The sequence below is a fragment of the Anguilla anguilla genome, chromosome 1 (assembly GCF_013347855.1).
Source record: "Anguilla anguilla isolate fAngAng1 chromosome 1, fAngAng1.pri, whole genome shotgun sequence".
In the NCBI taxonomy this organism is placed as follows: Eukaryota; Metazoa; Chordata; class Actinopteri; order Anguilliformes; family Anguillidae; genus Anguilla; species Anguilla anguilla.
The window spans coordinates 40,657,170-40,681,290 of NC_049201.1; the positions used below are offsets into that span (position 1 = coordinate 40,657,170).

Consider the following 24,121-nt stretch of genomic DNA (forward strand, 5'->3'; position numbering starts at 1 on the left):
TTTTAAAAATATTCATTTTTTCTTTTCAAATTTAATTATGAAAATATTTGTGCACCTTTACCTGTATTCTAAAATGTGTTTGGGTCATTTCTGGGCGTGGCCTTCTTTTCTCTGTGGGGAGGGTTTGGTGTGGCTACAGAGCCTGTGCTTTGGGATCAGATTTCTAAGTGTTTGTTGCTAGCTAGATAGCTGCTGCAATCGCCCAGATACAGCAAAGCAAAAGCCGACAGGGCTCGTTCAAGAACGAAAAGTTAACCTTGGAATTGCTTTTACTCTGTGGTGTCAGCTGTAGTTTGCCAAGGGGATGAAAAGCGATGGAGTTGGCTTGTTTTCTGTTGGATCTGCAAGTAACATTACCTCTTGCTGTGCAGCTATGTTGCCAGACCTTCGGTTTTAAAATTATTTATACATATCCAGTTTGTGGTCCCGGCCAAACAATGTAATGTGTGGTCCAAGTAATTGATGGGAGAAATTTACCAGTAATTTCTAATGAATTTGGGTGTCAGTGACTCGATGAGGTACTCAAGGGTGAGTGGGCAGGGTTGAAGATGGAGGAGACTTCTTTGATTGTAAACTCTGGCTAAAAATATCACGTAATAAAACAATTAATGTAATTACTTTGTAATAAGAAGTTGTAACCCCTGGTTAATCTAATAACCACCTGTTAATGTAATAAGTTTTTATATTAACCACCAACAGTTATTACATTAACAGTTCAAGTTTTTTATTATATTAACTGGCAGTTATTACATTTAAGAGGACAAAGTTATTACATAACTTTCTAATTAATCCTTGATGGCATAATTAGTCAAACCTGGGTTAAGAATTTTTACAGGTCCTCAGGGCCTTTGGGCAAAGCCAGAGAGGCAATCATCTTAGAACCAAAGATAACATATTTGAAAACCAGTATAATTTTGTAAAACAGTGTGTGTATGAAACCACTGTCAAGTCAAGTAAGAGTGAGCATTATCATCTTTCACTGTCATTGAAAACATTTTTGTCTGGAATTTCCATTATTTTTATGCTGTTTATAGAGTGTCTATTGGTCCTTCTTGATGAAAGATATCTTCCCAGACTTCAGGCATCTTTAAAGAGAAATTACAAAAAGAAGATGGAGACTGCATTATTTGGAAACTAACATTTATGTGCAAATCAGCTATAAAACTCCCTGAAGTCCCATTCAAACGGCTTAATATATCCAATATCTTGTACCCTTTAATTGTTTATTTTTTTAATTAAACTGAAGAGCTGAATGAAAATAGGGGAGATTTGCTGTTTTTTTTGGCATTTTATCTTTTTCCATTTCTCATCAAAGCTGTTTCTCACAAGGAAGTTAAATCAATCACATGCTGTGGTTCAGTTAATTTTGTTCAGAGCAGCCACAGCTTGTATGTAGATTTGTTTACTACTGCAAATACAAAGAAAAGTCAGGCTGTATTTGCTTCTTTCCGGCTGCTTTCCTCATAGGGTAAATATGTCTTATGGAAAGAAGCAGCAGGAAAGCACCAAATACAGCCCGACTTCTCTTTTTCTGAACAAACTCCAAACAAGGTTCTTTGTCAAAAATGCAGAAATTTGGCCAATAGCCTATTTTTTAAGACAAAGGTACAATACGACTTAAGTCAAAAATGTATCACAAACACAATTAACAAAGCAACTCCCTCTTAGCAAAAGGGAAGAAACTACATATTACCATCTGTGAGTCATTACATAATCAGGAAATGGGCAGTTGACTCATAATTATATGCTGTTTGGCTGCACCAATATGAAAGATCAGTGTTTCAGATCAGTTTCCTCCTTCAGTCCTTTAGGATTCTGAGTGTTTCGGGTAAACATGTAAAATGAATCCCTCTGTTCTATATTTCTATCTAGGCTAATTCCTCTCTTTTGTAAATTTGCCCAGCTCAATACCGAAGAGCTATAGGAAGGAAACTGGATGGCAGTGCTGTATAATCTGGATAGCAAGGGGATGATTCTTGATTTTTCTTTGAAAGACCAAAGGTAGTGGGAATGGAAAAAACATCAGCATTTTTTTACAAACTAGTTTGTTCAATAAAAAGTTGTTTTTTGATAATAATTAATTCATAATAATTCATTAAATAATTAAAATGAATACCAATACTGTGAGTTAAATGTATTCCAGCGACTTGAGCTCTCCTCCACCCCCACCCCACATCCCCAGTTTCTTCATTCATTTTGTCATTGCTGGCATTATTTTTCCCTCATCTGTCTCACAGTATTCTAACTTGGTTGTTTGGAGAAACAGAGATCATGTGGACCTCAAATGGTTTCTGTAATTAAAGTTTCTCAAACTGGGGTTATAAATGACTGCTGATTGCAGTGAACATCTGGAAGAGGAAAATTCATTTGTAAAATCTTGTTCATATATGTCCATCCTGTCCCCTTCAGCTCCACTGAAAGCTGACAAAGGCACACTGAGAAATCTGTAGAAAAAGCGGTTTCAGGTACAACGTCATTGAAAATTTAGTTTATGGAAATATTAAATATGCGACATTAACCTCCTCTGTTTATTAAGGAATCAGTATGCCCTGATCACAAGGCTTGTCCAGGGTTCTTAAAGGTTTTAAAGAAAACACTTAAGAATAACTTAAAATAACTGTTTCCCAATAGAACAAGTTGTCCGACGTGAGAAGTAGTTAATTCTAATTCTTATTATTTAGTCTTGTAGAATCAAACAGCCTCATTGTTTAGACTGAAATATTCTTTAAAACAGTCATAAGTACTTTAGGGTGTAAAACTTTCAGGTTTTAGAGATTCGGCAGTAGAAGCTGGTTTTACTGTAAAGTACAAGAGGTATTACTATGGAGGAACTCACTCCCAGTGTTGATGAGTCTGATCAGGTGACCAGGATTTGTGTCGCACCCTCACTTGGTGCTTCTGTCTTTGTCTCTGTAACTTCACAAGGGATGCGACGGGTGACACACTGCAAAGGTAGGCTGTGCTCCTTTCCCTCTCCCCGCGATCCCCCAGCCCAGCTCTCTCGGCATTGTGCTCTGCTGAAGCCCCACTGCCTCAAACCTCACCTCCTGAGTGGCAGCCTGAACAGGGTCCAACACCCTCAGTTTGGAAATACCCTTTACCTCTGTTTCCAGAAGGCTTCTGCCTCTCAGATCAAGCTGCAATTTTGCCTCATCTGTTATGGGGTTGGACCCTGATTCTGCTCCTTCTTAGCTCAGGTATCAGTAAGTCACATGTTCAATGCACAAAGAGCTGGCGGGGGCACACAGGGAGAGACGGGAGGGGCAGGTTTGTGTATGAAAATAACCCACCCCCATGTCCCCTCCTCAGCACTGCCCCCAGTAGACCTATGAACACTTTCTCTACCATGGCCTGAGAATGATGTTAGCTTGCGTTTGATTGTAGTTGATGCCCTGCCGTGCTAGCTGTTTGCCCTTGTGGGGTGTTGTCACTGTTTGCTCACAGCATACCACATTTTTTCATCTCTGCTTCCCTTGGAACCTCACTAAATGCTACCACTGTCACTTTCTGGTGTCACATGCTGGCTGTACTGAGTGCTCTCACTGCAGAAAAAAAGAGCTGGAGTTCTTATCAAGCACATCAAAGCTTCTGCTCTACCAAAGAGCATTTCGAACACTGTACTGAAGCATGAAAAGTTGCTGTTGATGCACATAAAAATAAAACTCTGTTTCGAGGTCATCTGGGACAATGTTTATCACTGGATTTGTGCATACTATGTTGAACAAACTGCCTCAGTCAGTGGCTTAGATTAACCACGGTAAGATCACCAAAAAGATTCAGGTATGGAGAAGCATGATCCTTGGACTAAGGGCTTAGAAGAGTAAGCACCAGAAACTACAGTACCTGTAGATTCATGCACCTAACCCACTAAGCTGTCAGTCTAAAGACAACGCTCCTCTACACCTGAAGAAGAGACTTTTGCATTGCAAAATAATATGGACCATGTTTTTGTGCTGTTCAATTGAGACCAACTTAAGTAATTTCATAATTAATTAGACAGAACATGTTTTGTCAGTCTGAAATGGAAAGGTGCCAATGATGTGTTAACTGGACTCGCTAACAGTGAACTATGATCCCACCCAGCACAAGTATACCTGGTTTAGGCGTGTTTCCTACACCACAAAAAGGCGTCATTTCAGACCTGTGAAAATGAACATTTGAGAATCCCCTCCTTTGCTGTTGTGCCAGATAGTTCTGTTGTGTGCTCCCCCTGTGCTTGTGTGGTCTAGTAGCAGGGGCATTTTTGCAGATTTTGCTGTTTTTTGGCCATGACTTGTGATACTCACTGTGCCCTCCCCCAATCCCCACTCGTCCCTGTTCCACACCCCCTTATTGGCCCTCCACTTCACCCAGTGACCGTGCAGGTTTATCTGAACCGCCCACAAAAACGGACTGGATCGTCTGAGGCCCCAAAACCCTGCGCAGAACCTCTGGCAGCTTCCCGTTTCCCCAGCGTTACCCCTGATTCCAAGAGCGCATCAGACAAAGCCGCACCTACGGCTGGGGGGGACAAGGCCGCAGTATTCGGCTTGCCTCTCCAAAAAAGCCCCAGCCAGACATCGCACATGCCCCATGTCACACCAAGCTACAAAAGCCCCATCAAATCCTCCAGCCAGTACTTCCAGATCTGTTACTAGCCTGTCTTAGTTCACATCATCAAAAAGAGAGCTAAGCAGTTCAACATCAAATTTTTAAAAACATATTTTTAAATGTATTGATTGTGTTTTTGTGTGCTGTGGTGTTTAATAACTTGCAAATTAATTGTTGTTTTTAACTTTAACCCTTTAAGGTGTAAGTATGTTATTAGAATATTCTTGACTGAACATTCTAATGCTGATGTAACAATCACTACTGGTAATTGAAAGCAATTGAGTTCTAGAACACTGACTTTAAGTTTTTTTATAAAAAAAACATTCCTACTCATCCCCACAAACCTACTCTTCAAAGGGTTGTTTTTTCCTTCTCTGTGCATGTTTTTTTTTTTTCTGTTGTTTTATATCTGTGGAAGCATGTCTTTTTTGTTTCCTGGTTGCTTGGGTTTTACTCATTCTTCATCTCTGTCCATGAGTTTGACATCATAACCCCCCCATCAGTTATTCACGTTCTAACACTGTCAAGCTAACAAACTGGGTGAACTGCTTTCTATTCGCATTGCTCTGTCATTCGTGCAATCTTCTCCCTGTATTGTAAACATCTAATAAAATTTATCAAAAGCCTCCACCTGCTGTATTTGTTGACTGAACCTTCATTTCTTAATTCTTTGCCTGTTCTGTTGCTTACACAGAGTTGTTACTAACACCTGATCATAAAGCAGACATCTACTTTCAGGACATGTCTGCCCTGATTTTATTGGAGGTATATGTGAGCAGAGATGTACTTTAGGACTTGTGTTCCTTTTTTTAGAGGAGGGGTATGTGAAAATGTATTTGAAGGGACGCCCCGTCACCATGTACATGCCCAAAGACCAAGTGGAATCCTACTCCCTGGAAGCCAAATCAGACCTGCCATCGAAGAAGCTGAAGCTGGACTGGGTGTATCCTTTTGTTCTGCTGTCTACACAAGCACAGGTTGTGACCCCTGCGCAAAATATTACTCCTGTAATATTCCAGATTGGCCTGTAGTCCATGTTTATGTTATAGATAATTGTATTCCTATTCCTGGAAAATAGCCATTTTGTTCCCATTGTCCTGTTCAGTATGATAAGTTGCCTGATTTAAGTGGACAGATAATTGATGGGCTGAGGATCTTTTTTTTCTTCTTTTTTCTGATTTTCAAATGTGCAGTGAGTGGGTAAAATTTGGGAATGACTGGGCTATAGATTACACTCACCAGGTGCATCAGGTTTTAACCAGCCAAAAAAAAAGAGGCATCGGATGAAGCACTGACATCGAATCTGGCCTCATTCTTCATCCCAAACACTCCCACACCTCAACCAATAAGACTGAACTTCATCTTTTTTTAGAGGACCTTCCAATGAATCAATGGATGCAAATTTCATATCAACATGAGAAAACATGTAATCATTTTTTTTAAATTCTGTATTTAATTGTCCACTATAATATGGCCACCATGTGGGCACTTGGGGTGAAATTTGCTGCACGGCTGATGTCCCCAAGGATCAATGTGCAAAAATTCAATGAATGTTACCAAACAGTTTTGCTATAATTGCCGAAAGTGGCAGAAGACATAACAATAATACCGGCAAAAACAATAGGGTTCCAGCAGCTTTGCTGCTCCTGAGTCTCCTTCCAGCTGGACGGGCCAGACAACCTCCAGACCTCGGCTGCACCTTCAGATCCTGTCCATGAATACCAGGAACAGGAAGGGAGACAAGCGCACCTTTGGTGAAGTCCGACACCCACGTTGAATGAGCTTGACCTAATACAAAGAATGTGAACACAGCTCTCGCCCCGAGTGTACAGGGGCCGAATGGCTCACAGTGTTGACCCCGACATCCCATACTCCCACAGCACCTCCCACAATATAGCCCAGGGAACATGGTCATAAGCCTTCTCTAAATCCTTCTCTGTTACCTTACTGAACCCGTGTTCAGCATTTGTCTACGATCATGAAATGCACTTTTTTGCTTTGGATAAAAGCGTCTGCCAAATGAATGTAATGTAATATGTAATGTAATGGATTTGGGAAATGCAATAATATTGTTTACAATACAGGAAAAAGGTCTAAAAATAAGTGTGTTGCTATTCCTCATCCAGAGAGGAGATTATGACTTTTCCAAGCATCAAAACAGAACATCTGTTTCTTTGATGCCTGAGTTCTGGTTTATGGACAATAACAATTGTTTGCTTCGATAAAGCAAGCACACTAATAAGTATGGACAATAACAATAGTTTTCTTTGCTGAAGCAAGCAAACTAATCATGTATGCAAGAGAACAGGCAGTGGGTTTCTGAAGCAACCATACTAATTGCATTTATTTGAAAGCGGATGTTAAGCCTGGCTGGTGCCTGCATTCATACCACTGAGCTTGGGTGGTTACTACAGACGCAGGGGAGGTCCAGACAGCAAGCTACTTATGCATTGCAGGATTCGGAAGATCATGTAAACATGCCGCAGCTATTTTATGGAAGGTTAGATCGATAGATAGTTCATGAAATAAGATTGAATGAATTTAGACACATTTACAAAGGAAGAATAGTGTTTAAGGTGAAAGTAGAGGCCCAATGTGTATTGTAAAGGCACAGGAAACTTGTGACAAATTGTTTATTTTCCCTGATTCAATCATTTTGGCACCAATTTTACCCTTTGCCCATCTGTCACAAATCAAAGTTTCCTGTCCCTTTGTACAAGACACTTCCAAGATCTGGTTGTACAGTGCCCTAGGTGTATACCTTCTTGATATACCTACTCAGTATCCTTGCAGATAGCCTACAGCTAAATGTTTTGGTGATGAACAACTGACGTTGTGTTTTCGTAACATTAATTTTTTAGCCACACATTATAGTTTCGCTTGGCTGTAGTCACAAACTGCCCACGTTATCCCAGAACTCCTCAGAGACATTTTACTAAAAGTAATGCAGTAAAAGTAATCTAATCGACTGCACTAAAATCACAGCAAACACACTCCGTTTTCCAACTTCACTCATATCTCAGCATACTGAGGCCTCACAAAAAAATATTGTGTATATTATTGGATATGCCTTACGAAAAAAATATTCTCAGGAATTTCAAGTAGAAACTGTGTGCTATGCTAAATAATTCCCCATTCCCTACTAATATCGGGTATTCATGTTCCCTGAGTAGATATGCAGATCTCCTATGGTTGTGCTTCTTGACCAGTTCCAGATATGGGTACCGGGGGCGGGACTGTCGATCCAACCTCTACCTGCTACCCACAGGAGAGACGGTGTACTTTATTGCATCAGTGGTGGTGCTTTACAATGTGGATGAGCAGCTACAAAGGCACTATACAGGCCACACTGATGATGTCAAGTGGTAAGTACGTGGCTCATGGTGGCCACAAGCTCTTTAGGGCAGATGATTGGGTGTTATGTCGCCTAGGGAGTAAGGGTTTCAATTAACTGTGTTTTCCTCTTTTCACTACACACCAGCAACTGGGCACTGACAGGCTACCTGCACTAGCTGTGCATGAAATTTATTGGTACAAACCAATGAGTCCCCAACTAAACTGGTGGACTGCAGAGTGAAAAGAATCAAGGACTGGTAGGACAAGCTTCAGAGCAAGAAATCAGGCATTGTGAATACAATAAAAACAATTAGGCATAATTGTATAATACAAATACAATCAGGTATAATAAATACAATACACAGCAATAGGCTGCTGAGCGGCTCATTCGGTCAAGCCACCACATTGTGGTGCAAGGATAAGCCCCATGGTCTCAGAGTGAATCCAGAGTGTGTCAGTGCCAACTGTGGCCGGTAGCTCCATTGGGCAATGCATAATTATGGTTACATCGCCCAGGGTATGGGAAGGCTGAGTTTGTTAGGGGTCCACATTTCATCGCTCTCCAGCGACCCCCTCTGGTTGACTGGGGGCCTGTAGACTGCATGTCAAAGATGTATATGAATGGTCTTCTTATGACTGCCCTCTATGCAAGCTTAGTCTGTGGGGTGAAAAAAGTAGACTTGTGACATCACGAGGGAGAATTTTGGGTGTCTATATTCTAGTTTTATCCAGATAGTAACAATGATCCACAGTAATACTGCCCACGAAAGAAGGATTTGGTATTGGTCATTTGGAGAAGATGTTTTTGCATTACTAACATGGAATTTTACATTTTAACTAGTCAGCAGCATGACCATTTAGTGCGGTGGTAACCCTGTTTCTGGAGATAAACCATCCTGTAGGTTTTCAAGCATACCCCTAAGCAAACTTGCTAAATAGGTAGGGATCTTCAGCTGTTTGAAGTAAAAGCTTGAGCTGCTGATTAATAGAGTCAGGTCTGTCAAATTAGGGTTGAAATAAAAACTCACAGGATGGTAGATCTCCAGGAATAGAGTTGGTTACCACAGATTAAGTGGCTGTCAATCAGAAGTGAACTTGAAGTGGGTATCAATATAGAATGGACACACTAACATGACATCCAGCTATGACATTTAGAAACAGAAGTTATCATTGAAATCATCAAAATGGAGCTTTAGCAGGACTGAAAAACAGTTTCACAGTGCACAAGGTTTGTTTTGGAAGGAGAGATCAAACTTGAATGAAACAACGTTTGTTTTTGAGATTTATTGATTTAATTAGTTCTTTTTTGACCATTTAGAATGTCCAAGCATATTTCTAAGCCAATTTCATAAATGCAGCATTCTCTGTTAATTCAGGAAACCACAGACTAGCACATACATCCTCAGAAACATATGTGGCCAGCCACCATGTTTCACTCTGTAGTCCAGAAAGTGAGCAGCACACTGTTACACCAGAGGACTGTGAATGTAAGGATTTGTCTGTCATGTCTGTTTGTGTGCATGTGTCTATGTGTGCATTTACTGACAGCTGGTGTGTACTATTTAAGCAGCTGGCACATGTGTCCCAAGGCATCCATTCAACTAGATGAGTCCCTCTTGCATGATGAGGCAGGGACTACTCTGCCAACCAAATCTCTCTCCCTTGCCTAGGCTACAGCCAATTATAAATTCCCCCCCCACCCCCCCCCCCCCCCCCCCCCCCCCCCCCCCGCAGGGCCACTGGCCTGATTTGGCACTGGCATTGTCAGGATTGGATAGTAGACTATGCGGTTTGTCACGGCACTGAAAACGAGAGCTTTAGCCAGGTGTGCCATCTGACAGGCACATTATTGATTACTAAAGACGTTTAATAGGCTATTAGGGGTCCAAGCAGAGCTGGTATTTCCAGTGTGACAGTGTATGTGCTTTAGTGTGTTTGAGTGTGCACATGTGTGTGGAAGAATGTACGTGACTTATTGTGCCTGTGTGTGCCCTGTGTGTGCCCATAAGTGACTGTGTACATGTGCTAGTGTTAATGTATGTGTGTGTGTTCATGTGTTATGTGTCTACATGTCTTTGTTGGGTGTCAATAAGGGGAGAGCGTATGTTTCTGTGTACATTGGAGTGGGCAGTGTGAAAAAGCTGTGTTAGTACAGAACGTGTATCTCTTTGATGTGTATGAGGAAGAACGTGTCTAAATCCGTGGAGGCATGTGTTCACGTTATCTGCGTGGGAGCCCCGTATGATATCATGACTGCAAGCTGAAGCAGTGTGGGCTTGCTCACTCTATACTCAGTCAGCTCTCTGGCCCGTTTCTGTGTCTGTCTCTCTTCAGCCTGGCTGTCCACCCTGACAAAATCACCATGGCAACGGGACAGGTAGCGGGAACCTCTTCTGATGGCAAAGTAAGGGACTTATACTTCTTAAGCCTGCCCACAAACCCAACCCAATGGTGCACTGCTCAGCGGGACTCCATGCACAAACACAACCCTACACTGACCTGTTCACCAACACAACCCTACACTGACCTGTTCACCAACACAACTCTACACTGACCTGTTCACCAACACAACCCTACACTGACCTGTTCACCAACACAACTCTACACTGACCTGTTCACAAACACAACCATAAACGGCCCGGCCAGCACAGTGACAGCAGCAACAGCTGTGATGTGTGAAGCATTTTGATTCTCCAAATGGTTATATTTATCATGTGTTAAAAGTGTCACACTGATTTAGACCAATCATAGTGTTTTGTTGTGGAGAGCCCAGCCATTCAAACTGGTTCAGGCAAACAAATTATTAACAGCATATGGTAACTCCACCCATTATGACCAATATGCCTAACTCTGCTGTCGCTGCACAGAAAGGCTACAGGGAAGATATCCCCCCAGGAGGCAATGTAATGAAAAATAAATGTATTATCCTGGTTAACAGGGGCCTATTAGATTTGGCTCTCAGAACTGACCTTGAAACTACCTTTGAATTGTCCTTTCAGTGATGTATGGTGGGATGTGCATATGGCTTGAGAATCAGTCACCCTATGGACTGTGCCACAGACCTTGCCAAGTTTTCATATTTCAATGTGCTTTCAAGTGTCAAGTAATTGTGGTGCACAGCAGCACACTGTTAGCATGTTAGCATAGCTCTAATAGCCCTTCTGTCCTGGCAGCAGCTGCCCCCACATGTGCGAGTTTGGGATTCAGTGAGCCTCAACACTCTCCATGTCCTGGGCACTGGCTTCTTTGACCGCGCCCTGTCCTGTCTTGCCTTCTCCAAATCGGTGAGTTATAGCTCTCCCCAAATGGATACAGATGCTTGTGGGTATGAACTGAAATGCAATGGAGAAACACAGTGGAGCCACAGCCACAATGCTGGGCAAATCCCAGTTCAAATTTGATGACAATACTGCAAAAAAATTAGATTTCCTGTGTAAGAATGTCCTCAGATACACCAAACAGCAGACGTTTCTGAGTGGTGAAGGAATGCATGCAGTCTTACTTGGTGCTTCTGGAACGGGATTAATTTAATGATATCTCAATCATCTGAGTTAAAATAGTGTTTTAACTTTTGCTCTGTGCTAACAGTTTTACATAGAAAAAGACTGAGCCAGTAGTGTGGTTCTATATGGATCGCTATCTACTTTGGTAGAAGTGGACTTGCCTGTGGAGTGCGTAGCCTGCATAGATACAATTCCGTATCTTGCTATGGCAGTAGTGTATAGGTGAGTGACTATGGGGCGCAGATATCCTGAGTTATATGCATATGTCAAAGAGGAATGCCAGGTTAAAGTGAATGCAGTTTATTGTACAGTGTGTTCAATAAGAGAAATGTGTTTGAGTATGCATTTAGATGATCACCGATATAAAATGGGATCAAGTCCATTGCATATGCCCTCTGTCTGTCAAATTCATTTTCACTTCCATGGTCTCCAATTTTTGAGTCTTCTTTAAGCTTAGGCATTGCAAAATTATTTTTTGTTGTCAGACAACAACCTTTTTAGGTATAAAGCCTTAAGACCTTTCCTTGCCAGTGCGTCAGTGTGCATACTAAAGAACATATGGTTTGTTTACGCCGAAGAAACGATACCTGTTTCTTCATGCAAGCCTACTAAACTATACACCGTTAGAAACATAATTCCATTGGGTAAAATGCTTTTGAGTTGTCACTATAATGTCTTGCCCCTGGCTGGCTGTGTACTGCGCAGAACTTATACTGTACAGATCGAGATGTTGCTGGCGCATGGTGGGCACCATTGGTTATACCGAGTGACGGCTTGGCCTGTACTCTTCAGAGCAGTTTATAGGTGGGCTCGTTTTGTTCCAGGGAATCTATACAAACTGGACACGATAACATTCCTTTGTACACAATACTTTTTCTGTGAATGAAACTGCAAAACGGACAACAATGATAATTCCTTTGGAGAATTGCAAAGTAAACAATGGACATTCTATCAAAGTTTCTCCCAGTTAACATGTTTTTGGGACTTAAAATGTCTATGGATTTTGTTTGCTGGATCCTTGCCATGATAAAAACAATGCCTAGATATGGATTTCCCCTAAAGATTTATGATAAATTTCAGTATTTTTTTTTCTCAGATTAAATGGACATGCTAAATAAACCAAATTTCAAAATATACTTCAATATCAAATTTGATTTTAAAAAGGAATTAATATTTAATTTAAAATATAATCATTTACCTTGTATCTTATATCTCTTTTTCAGAAGCAAATATAATATATATATTTGTATATTTAGCTCATATCTTGAAACTTAGTTTTCAAGTTTATTGAGAATTAAGAATTTAATTCAAATATTTATTTTGTTACAACAAACTCATGTTTAAAAGTTAGATATTTAGTTTAAAAAAATTAAGTATTCATTTATATCTTTAATATTGGGTCCCTAATGAAATATTTCGCTTATATCTTAAATATTGGTCCTTCTGTTCTATAATAGAAAATAAAACCTTGACATCTCGAAAGCAATGCCTTCCTGTGCCAGAGATAAAATTTGTATGTTGGAGATGCGTAGTGCACCAGGCTGATGTGAATACAATGATGTTATAAATATAACAGCTCCCTACAGCTCCCTACATCAGTGGGAACATGAACGTTCATTACAGATGGTGGGATCACCCCCTGGACGAACTAGGGGCAGTTAGAGCATGATTAGCCTCCTCAGCTGGTAACCTAAGCTAGGGTCTTGATCAGTGCACTAATTGTATCTCTTATTGTGAGGAGTGACTGATGAGCTGAAGCTCACAGCAGAGCTGGCCCCATTAATTACACTAGCCTATTATGTTAATTCACATGATTGGGATGGCAGGTATGCCATCCCACCAAGTTATGCCTTGGCAGGGCAAGCCCTGTACCTATACAGCATCTATACAGAGATTTTGGCACTTTTCAGAGTTTCCTACAGAAATAAACACAATGACCTGAGACTCTCAGCCCTTAAGAACATTAACTTCTGTACCTTCTGACCTCACGTAAACAGACATAATTCACAAACAACTTCTTACATCCACATAATAAAGCCCCAAACGCGGTGTGATTAAGCATTTTTTCCTTCTTTTCCCTGCCAATTACATCATCACAAATGCTCCAGAACCACAAACAATAATTCTCCCCATTGGACATTTGGCTACATCAGCCAATGACAACATCACATCTTGAAAGTAGGCAACTGCTTGGAGGATACACACACTAAATTGACTTATAAGGAAGTGAACACATTTGTAAAAACTTTGCGGTTGGCAACTTTGGTTCATGTGGAGGCTAGCTTGCATGCTAACTAATAATCAACAAATAAAATCTATTGTTTTCATAACTGTATAATCTTTGTGGGAAATTAGTATTTCTGAAATGCATTCTCTATTATTTCTCATGCAAAACCCACATAATAATTAGTGATGGGTATCATTCAGATTTTTGACAATAACCCTGCCTAAAAAACCTGCCTAAAAAAAGCCTACTTTTCAAACCTGAACCGGTAGTCTACCTTTTTTAACATAATGTTCAAACGATGACATAAAAGAATGTTTTTTTTATTGTAAAGGCCCCTCCCATTGTTTGAATCCTTCTAGGTAAAATACCGCCACACTTTAGACAGTTTCACTTTCAGCATTTTGAACAAGTTTAACAGTAGCTATCTTACTAACGAGTTTACAAAGCAAGTGTAACTTTAGTGCAGTTGGCGCCAAAATTAAGCACCTAAATCTTGCGATTTAGTCCGGTAGGTAACATTAGTCGTACGGGAACCGGTGCCTACTGTCAGGTTTTGGTGCCAAACCCTATTCATAACCGAGACAGCTACATGGCTACAAGATAGGCCCTAACACCTTGGACTACTATTGACTTCACCCAGCTTTATTTAACTTTATTTCCTTATGCAGTATTGATATTCAAATTATTTTGCGATGTTCAATACATATGTTTAAAAAAGTCACAAAGGGGAAGCCATGGGGGAAGCCAACCAGGCTACTGTCGCTACCCAGCTAATGCCACATTTCTAAATTAATGTTAGCTTGGCCTATAGATCCTCTATTTACATACAAACAATTAGTTGGTCTGTCGTGCATATAATACCCTATTAAAAAGCAAACACTTACATTTATTCGTCATGTGTATGCATGTCTCATACATTTATATGCATTATTATTATCGGTTACAAGCACAGTACAAAAGGAAATATCTCAACGAAAACCCCTTTTCAATGTATAAAAATGGCAAGTTACTCATGCATACAAAGCACTGTATATAAGTCATCAATTAAAACTTGCAAAATCTAGGCCTGCCATTAAAAGTATTGATATAAAAATGAGGCCAAGTTTCAACAAACAATATTGGCTTCATCTTAGTTGACATAAATTTAGCAAGCGCTATTCCAAAGCAGTGCTACCCAGTGTTTTCTAGATTATTTCATGTGACCTGGCCCTTTATATCTTGTGAACAGAAGTATAATATCTCTGTAACTAAGAAAATAAACTCTTTTTAGGGGGCTGAATAGTGTAACACAGCGCTTGTGGAGGGTTAAGCTACTAAACTGGCCTGCATGTCTTTCATTCCAGAATGGGGGCAGCACCCTATGCGTGGTAGATGACTCCAATGATCATGTGCTGTCAGTGTGGGACTGGCAGAGAGAAGAGAGGCTGGCTGATGTTAAGGTAGGACTGTGCTGAATGCTTCTGAACCCAAAAGAGGGTCCATTCTTTGCACTGGGCTTGTGTATGTGAACTCCCTGAATTTGTTACGCAAAAAAGTAAAACTAACTTGAGTCGACCTCTCACTGTAGCTACCACCCCTTTGGCTTTACTGTGGTGTGTAGTGCATGGATCTTAATGACAGTAACAAAGAGTCAAAGTGCAAGTGGCTTGCATGCAATGGCTAAGAGGCAGGAAATGAACAAGAAACAAACACTGAGTCAAAATGTGGGGCAAATGACATGGGTCTGTTTCTCTAGGCAAGATTATGTGGCCATGTAAAACCACTAGTTTTACAAGGTAAATGCTACTGATCAAATACACTTTTATACGAGCTGGTTGCTTCCCATGTTTATAAATTGAGCTTTTGCAGTCCACAATGCTTTGCTGTCCCATTTACCCCAGTTATGTCACCCTCAGGCTGCGAGCCAGCTTGCTCACTGCACTGCCCCTCTCTTAGAGCCGCCTGACCTGGTGGGCAAATACAATTAGACACTTAGTCAACAAAAGAATCAAGAAAACTAATATAATTGTTGCACCCACCACCTAACACAAATGGCAACAATTGCAGCCCAGCACAACAATTTTTAACTCTTGACAGAGGCAAGTTTGGCGACCCCATATAGCCAATAAACAGAACTGGCTGACAAATAAGGTAAAAAATCACACCTTTTGCCCCCTAACCATCAGTGTACAAAACTAGGAGTCTTCTCCACATGACCTGGACAAATTTCCTGGCTGTTAGAAGGATCTGTGCACAGCACTAAGAGATTCTGTTGGAGCATATTTCTCCTGTGCCAGTTCTTATAACATTTAGTACTATACTATCACCCTCCAAGTTGTTGTCCTAGATTTTGGAGTATCCCTGTAGCCAGTGTGAGTTGTAAACCCACATCAGCTCCCCTGCTTGGAAGACATGTCATTGCCAGAATGCTTTTTATGTAACAGAGATGATCACAGATTAGGGAATGTACGGCTTTTCACTTGTCCTACAGGTGGACACTTGGCAGACTCAGCAAACATGTCCTCAAGCCAGCTCTCTGGCCATCTTGTCAGGACTTGCCTATGTTTCTGGCCACTTTGTGAAGTAGTCTGCCCATGACTGTGAGGATAGAGCAGTCCCCATGATTGGTGACAGGGAACAGAACCAGCAGCTCCTCTGTCTCCATGGGCATTCCCATTCAGTGAGGCTGCAGGGTGGCATGAAAAGTCAGAGCAGCACCTTCTTTTACATATAAACTGCAAACAAGGGGGCCATCATGTACTTAAAAAGTCCCATTATTTACTATGTGTATATAAAATATAGCCTTCTTGTTTGCAGTGTGTAGGTAAAATGAGGGTCTCCTTTTTTCTGTCTACTCCTTTTCAGTGCTCCAATGAAGCTGTCTTCGCAGCGGACTTCCACCCAACCGACACCAACATTATTGTCACTTGTGGGAAGTCCCACCTGTATTTCTGGACAATTGAGGGGAGTTCCCTTATCAAGAAGCAAGGCCTTTTTGAGGTATAGTCCCAAAATGGCAGTCCATGATGCAATTAGCATACAATTGCCAGTGATATAGGGTAGTGATATTACTCTATGAAATTTTTTTACTTTATGTCACGATTGTATCCTATGGATGATAATGTTACTGCATGATACTGATGTTAATCAATAGTAATGATGCCTCTATGATAATGATTCTACCTAACAGACCTTACTATACAGTAATGGTGACACTATACATTACTAACGTTACTATATCATACTCTATGGTACAGATGACTCTCTATGGTTGCGATGTTTCTCTATTGTAGTGATGCAAATTACATATGAGGGACTGGTGTGTCTGAGCAGGAGCATCAGGAGAGTATTACTGAAGGCTGCAGTTTTCCAGCAGAGTACCTGCCTGCATGCTGTTCTGTGTTTTATGCTGATTTGACTCATTCCTATTATGCAAAATAAACCAAACGTTATTTATTTTTCTTGCAGAAACAAGAGAAGCCCAAGTTTGTCTTGTGTGTGACTTTTTCAGAAAATGGAGACAGCATTACAGGAGATTCCAGTGGAAATATTCTGGTGTGGGGCAAAGGTAACAAAGAAAAGAGTGGTGCTGTGGCATCATAGACATCAAGCCTGAGATGTAAGAAAGTAGTTCTGAGAAATCTGTGAATCACTGGGTTTGAAACCTTGGAACAACCTGCACTTTCAAAGCTAAAGTTATTTTCAGTTTACAGAGAACAGAATATAACCAACTGCAATGCATTCCCCTGTACTCTTCTGTGCTGGCTGGCAGTGCTGTAGTTGTTTTCATAGCTGATGTGTCCCTCACATGAAGTGGGCAGTTGCCTATCCGAACCAGTTCCCTCCACCCCACTACTCAGTTTTAACTCCTGAAGATCACTTCCAAATCCCCTCCAAGAATGTTCTCTTTGTCCCGCCACCCCACATAGGCACCAATCGTATCAGCCATGCTATCCAGGGGGCACATGAGGGGGGTATCTTTGCCCTGTGCATGCTACGCTGTGGCACACTGGTGTCTGGAGGGGGCAAAGACCGCAAAGTCATCTCCTGGGATGGAAACTACCTGAAGCTCCAGGTGGTAGAGGTGAGACACAAGCTAAAATTACATGTACTGTACATCAAAGAGAATAAGTTCAGTATGTGGCAGTGTGAAGGTTATGGAATGTTGGCTAGCCTTTGGGCTAAAGATTTATTAAAATATATTTGCGTGGCTCAGGCTAGTTACTTACTCAGTTTTATAGCAATCTTAATTTCTGTATGCTTTACTCAACAAAATCTCACATTTTTATTCTGCTCTGTAGAGCAATTAATTAAATTAGTTAAATTAATTAACTGTAATTAACTGTCACAACATTATATTATTGTTAATCACCAATCACTGTTAATCACTATCCAGAAAGACAGCCCACTGAAATGTCGAGGTCATATTATCTTCTGATTGAATGTGCCACAAAGGATGCTTTGTAAGAGGTGGGGAATGCTGTTTATGTGTAACTAAGCTAATTGTGTTAATGAGCTTGGGGCTAGTCAATTGAAGATCTTGTAGTTGCTTCTACATAATTGCCCTGCTGAATGTAGTAGAATTCATTATATTCCTGTGTCTGAGCCTTCTGTCAGACAGGATAATTAGCTGTTCCACAGAAATTTGAACGCTTACAAGTATATTTATTTATTTATTTATTTATTTATTGTGCATTTAAGAAAAGGTAAAAGAAACCCCCATGGGTTTATAACATGTCTTCTTCATTCTAACAAATTCACAACCTGACATACTCAAATAGATACATTTTTGAATGGATTTTTGTTTATTTACTGGAATTACATCCCTTTGTCTCCCTGTGTACAGCTATTATGTCTCTCACAGGGGTACCACCGAGCGTGTGATAACTTGCTACTATGCTTGGGACCATACGTTCCCCTTCTATGGAGTTACTGCACTGCAATGCATGATCGCTGCACCTGTATTTGCACTATACGTTGCTCTGGATAAGAGCGCCTGCTAAATGCTGATAATGTATTATAAAGTTAGCAACAATAAAGACATGCTTCCCATTACTGATAGCTATCTAGCTGACCTTTTTGTCTTCAAGTTTACGCCTCTCTTTTGACCAGTGGTAGGAAGCCAAAATGGTTTGTGAGTTACTAATAGAGTTGTGTGTAATTTCCACAACACTGTGAAATGACCACACTCCTTGTTTTTTGGCAGTTTTGCCAAAGCAGATGTTGAATTTTACAGTATGAAAGAACAGCACAGAGAAACACAGGTGTGTGAAGACTATATTTTGGTGTCAGCTGTGAATTCGTAATTGACTTTTGATGTTTATGTATTGATCAGGAATTTTTCTAAACTGAGAGCATTGGATTGATAAGGGTTCTAGAGTGATAGCAAACTAATTTACTGGTGGTCTGGAGTAAGCGCAGATTTATAGCAGCTATTTGAAGTAAGAGAACATAGTTGTATTGATCTGTGATCTAGATTGAGAGCACAATTGATTGATCAGTGATGTTGAATAAGTGCAGTTTGATCTAAAGTGCAGTCATCTGAAGTCAGAGCACAATAGATTGAGTGGGGACCTGGGAAATGCAGTCTTATGTTTGATTCGTCCATGTGCTCCCTGTCCCTCTCAGATACCAGAGCTGTATGGCCCGGTCCGCACAGTAGCAGAGGGCAAGGGCAACAGTGTGCTCATTGGCACCACCCGCAATTATATTCTACAGGGCACTTTATCTGGCGAGTTCACCCCCATCACACAGGTGAGACAAGTGGGGACAGGTGGGTGTGTACCTCTCTCAGACTCATAGACCATACCTAAGATTAATTATCTATTCCAGCTAAATATGAATGGATAAACATTAATAAATGTTGGCCTTGTACTTGTGTACTTTATTATGTACAGTTAGTAGTATGAAAGTATTATATACCATATACTGGTAATCAGTCAGAGTCACTCACTGCATGAGGAGATGTGTAGTTATGCTGATGCTGCTTACATGGAAACATGGTGGGTCACTGTAATGCTACAGAAGTTAGATATCTGGGTGCTGAGATATGGTCACAGTATTCTCCCCATTCTCTTCCAGGGGCACACTGATGAGCTTTGGGGGCTGGCAGTACACCCCTGGAAGCCCCAGTTTCTTACCTGTGGCCATGACAAGTATGTGAACCTGTGGGACTCCTGCACACATCAGCCCATCTGGACCAAAACCATGGAGGTACAGGGTTGATTGTTAGCATGGGTTATCTTTTTAAACTGGATAGATATTTCTTAGTGGCGTGATGCATTTTGAACAGGGGTGATATTAGTGGGGTGCTATTTTTAATGGGATGATGCTTGTTAGTGGGGTGATAGTCTGGTTTTACTTGGAGGTGATGTTTGCTTGTAGAAGGATTTTTAAGGAGGCAGTTAAAATTGGGGAGATGCCTGTTAATAGTGTGATGTTTTTGAATGATTTTCATTTGGGTGATATTTTTAATGAGGGTGTTTACTGGTGGAGTGATCCTGCGGTTTTTCACTTTGCTCATGTCTGTTCCCCTTGTGGACAGGATGCTGCCCAGTCTGCAGGATTCCACCCCTCAGGAACTGTGGTTGCCATAGGAACACAGACAGGCAGGTCAGGACAGCTATGCTCTTACTGTCACCTTCTCAACCTCACCCATCTACATATCACCCTTTCTGCCCTACAGCTCCTCACCCACTCTACATCCACCCTTTTATATACTACCATCCTGTCTATCGCACGATTCACTGTGTGGCCATTTCTGTTACAAGGCTGCCATCTGTTGGCTACTGAGTGCAACACAGGAAACCAATCTAGACAAGCCCTCTAAATTGTTTCCTTTTTATTTTTACCTGTGTGTTTAACACCAAATACCTGTTCTGAAAGACTAATTGACAAATTGAATATTTTAAATTAATTTTAAATCATTTTATGAAGACATTCACTTTAATTGGTACTAAATAATAGTAACTGTCTCAGGCTTATCCATGATGGGAAATAAATCTATCAAATAATGTATATATTTCTTAAATCAAATTAATGAAATTGCATATGTGCTTGTCTAACTCACGATCATTTACATTATTACCTCATAATCAGTTTGCCATGGAAGTGTATGCGTGTTGGTTGTCAGTGTCCATCTGCATGTCATTAATGGAAAATTCTCCTCTCACTTGCTCACACAGATGGCTTGTTCTAGACACTGAATCCAAGGACTTGGTCACTGTTCACACAGATGGGAATGAGCAGCTGTCTGTCATCCGCTTTGCACCAGGTCAGTCTTGTGGCTCTCCAGAACTACACTGCTCCAACACACAATAATTATTGTCTTTACTGATGTCAAAAGTAGGTAAAGTGAAGGATTCTAATTTATATTATTTAATATATTGATGTCATTATAAAAAGCAACTGTCATAATCTTAAGTGCTTATCGGTCAACATGCATTCCAAGCCTGATGGTATTAGCTATAATTACATGGCTAGGCTCTATGCCGGTGTAAAATGGTTGCATGTAACTCTATACCCCCTAAAGTAGGGGTCCTACAGCCTCCCTGGTTCTTCATATAACTAATAACCTCAGATCTGGTGGGTGCCATGGAAAAGCCTTAATTGGTGAAATGAGTTTTTTATGGTCATAAAATAAAAGATAATGTAATTATTGCATATTTGAAATGCCCAAACTCATTCCTACAAACCAAGGGCGTAATATTTATAGGGCAGGTGGGGGTGGGGGTGGGTGGTTAGTTAAGGGGTTTCAACCATACAATATAAAAAAATTATTTCAAATAATAAAGATTACGCAATTTACTACGTTTGTAGTGCTTTCCATGATTTTTTGCATTTTTAGGTGGTAACTACCAACCTTAACAGGGTTTCTATACATTTGAACAGTAGCCTATTGCCACACAGTGGGAGGAACAAAAGTGTGACTATGTAAACTGATTCTGGAATGTGCTGGGATTGAGATTCTTGTCTTTGTCAGTTCTTGCTATCAGTTGTTTGACAGCCACATTACTATCTGTTCATGTCAAAAGTGTTGATGCCCAGCACTCCTTCCTCGTTACAGTAAAATCAGTGACAACAGGTGCTCATCAAACACTCAGACCTCGCAATGTACAACATATTGTACCAAATAGGGGTGTGCAGAGACGTCATTATCTGTATCTGTATCTGTATCAGTTCAACCAACAAAATTGTCTGTATCTGTATCTGTATTCAGATAGAATACCAGAAGTGGGCGTGGTTTATACCGGAAGTCGCGTTAAATCAGGAAAATGTTGTATTTTCTAACCTAATATTCATTGGCAATGCAATGGCATATAATTAATTATGAAATATATTTCCACATCCTCATACTGTACTTTTCATCTCTCTCTCTCTATCGCTCTTTTTATTTTTAACTAAACTAAGATTTATGAACTATCTGAGTAATGAATAAAGTAATGAGGAATTAGAGGTTGTGGTATATCACTAGTATAGTCATGGGTAAATAGTGTTGTTAGGCACGAGGTGTGTGTGTGGGTGAAGTGTTGGGGTCACGTAAATTTGTGACCCCCATTGAGTGTTGTATCAGAAAAAAGTTAGGGAGACCCTGGTCTATGCATTTCAACCCCTCCGTCTTAAAACTAAAGTTACTCCCTTGCTACAAACACATGTATTAAACTGGTAAAAAACTGAGATATTTATGTCCTGTTTGTTTGGAGGGTTTTTTTTTCTGGACTTGAGTATGTTTGTCCTATATATTCATTTTCCCAGATAGATGTGAAAGCTTTTTTAAAATCTGAGAGCTAATGCAAATGCAAATGAAAATACATAAAAACTAACTTTGAACTTGAAAATAGAATTAAATTTGAACTTGAAAATAGGATTGTCTATTTGCAAGACCTACCTGGCTGTACATTGTATTTCAAGGTTCCAAATAGTGCCACTGTTTCCCTTTGCTTCTGTGCCTTTGCATTGAGAGACATCGTTGAGCCTTTTGTGAAAACAGATACCTTCAGTCCAAATAAGACATCAAGATCACAACCATTGGAAGGATTTCATGATTAATCCTGTTGAAATGTTATTTGTCATATTTTAGCCTATTCATAAATTGATAGTCTACTTGTTCTTATGTTGTCTGCTTTCAGATGGCAGTTTCCTGGCTATTGGATCCCATGACAACTACATCTACATCTATGCAGTGGGTGAAAATGGCAGGAAGTACAGTCGAGTGGGAAAGTGCTCAGTGAGTGTCCTTCTTCTAAATGTAATATTACTGTAGCAGTTTCCTCCATAACTATGACAATTAAATGTTGATTTATCCACAAAAAGACAATGCTTCATTGCAAAATTACGAATTGGAAATGGTCAGAACTGATGTATCACTGATAACACAACATCATCTATTACAATTCTATAAAGTTCTGTAAGCAATCAGCATAGATAGAAAATAAATTAAAATGAATGAGTCAGTTGGAATAACAGGTTGGTCGAAATATCATAAAAATCTCCAGTTTTACAAACCTGCCCAAATCTCTAAATAATTTTTTGTCTTGTTATAATTTTAAAACTAGATGATGGATCTAATTTAGAGGATTATTTGTGGCATTTACAATTGCCAGGCCATTTTATCCCCAATAGTTAACATACCCCTCAAATGGCCATAAAAACTCTGTAATGTACATAGAAACAGTCTGCAACTTATATTATAGCCTTCCAACCTTTCTGAACCATGATCCACCTAAAGAAAAAAATTTGATTTTCTGTGACCCACCCTTTATTAAAATAGAGTATGATATACAGTGAGCTCCATAATGTCTGGGACAAATACATATTTTTTCTTGATTTGGCTCTGTACTCCACACTTTTAGATTTGTAATCAAACAATTTACATGTCGTTTAAGTGCACTTTGGCTTCACCTTATAGAAATTACAGCATATTTTATACAGCATGTCCCTTTCATTTCAGGGCACCATAATGTTTGGGGCATATTAATGTTATGCAAATGAAGTTAGTCATGTTTAGTATTTTGTTACATATCCTTTGCACTCAGTGACTGCTTATCACCCCCATATCACCCCCACCAACATATTTCATGGATGTGAGGGGTGCTTTGGCTGTCATCTGTCCACAAGACCTTTCTTCAGAACTCTGCGGGCTCTTTTCAGTACTTCTTAGCAAACTGCAACCTGGCTATCGTATTTTTGTGGTTATCTAGTGGTTTGCATCTTGCAGTGTAGGCTCTGTAATTCTGTTTGTGAAGTCTTCTGTGGACAGTAGTCACTGACACATCAACGCCTACCTCATGAAGAGTGCTTATGATCTGTTGGGCAGGTGTTTGGGGTTTTTTCTTCATCATAGTGAGAATTCTTTGGTCATCAACTGTAGAGGTCAGCCTTGGCCTACCAGGCCCTTTGTGATTACTGAGCTCACCAGTGTTCTCTTTCTTCTTAATGACATTCCAGACGGTTGATTTTGGTAAGCCTAAGGTTGGTAAGCCTAAGG

The 24,121-nt window shown here is 40.3% G+C and overlaps 1 protein-coding gene across 5 annotated transcripts in view; it reads left to right on the plus strand.

The window, feature by feature from the left end:
- eml1 (EMAP like 1) overlaps nt 1-24,121 on the plus strand; it is a 94,373-nt gene that overhangs the window by 67,014 nt on the left and 3,238 nt on the right. For 3 of the 5 annotated variants that reach the window (XM_035429016.1, XM_035428988.1, XM_035429026.1), the window contains exons 6-19: nt 2,926-2,952; nt 5,404-5,533; nt 7,806-7,955; nt 10,261-10,330; nt 11,100-11,210; nt 15,000-15,095; nt 16,501-16,635; nt 17,104-17,203; nt 17,565-17,719; nt 19,264-19,389; nt 19,717-19,848; nt 20,180-20,247; nt 20,820-20,908; nt 22,764-22,861. In XM_035429016.1, coding sequence (XP_035284907.1) covers nt 2,926-2,952; nt 5,404-5,533; nt 7,806-7,955; nt 10,261-10,330; nt 11,100-11,210; nt 15,000-15,095; nt 16,501-16,635; nt 17,104-17,203; nt 17,565-17,719; nt 19,264-19,389; nt 19,717-19,848; nt 20,180-20,247; nt 20,820-20,908; nt 22,764-22,861 — 1,487 coding nt within the window. The remainder of the gene's footprint in view (nt 1-2,925; nt 2,953-5,403; nt 5,534-7,805; nt 7,956-10,260; nt 10,331-11,099; nt 11,211-14,999; nt 15,096-16,500; nt 16,636-17,103; nt 17,204-17,564; nt 17,720-19,263; nt 19,390-19,716; nt 19,849-20,179; nt 20,248-20,819; nt 20,909-22,763; nt 22,862-24,121) is intronic. The other 2 variants (XM_035428998.1, XM_035429006.1) reach the window with 2 other exon arrangements.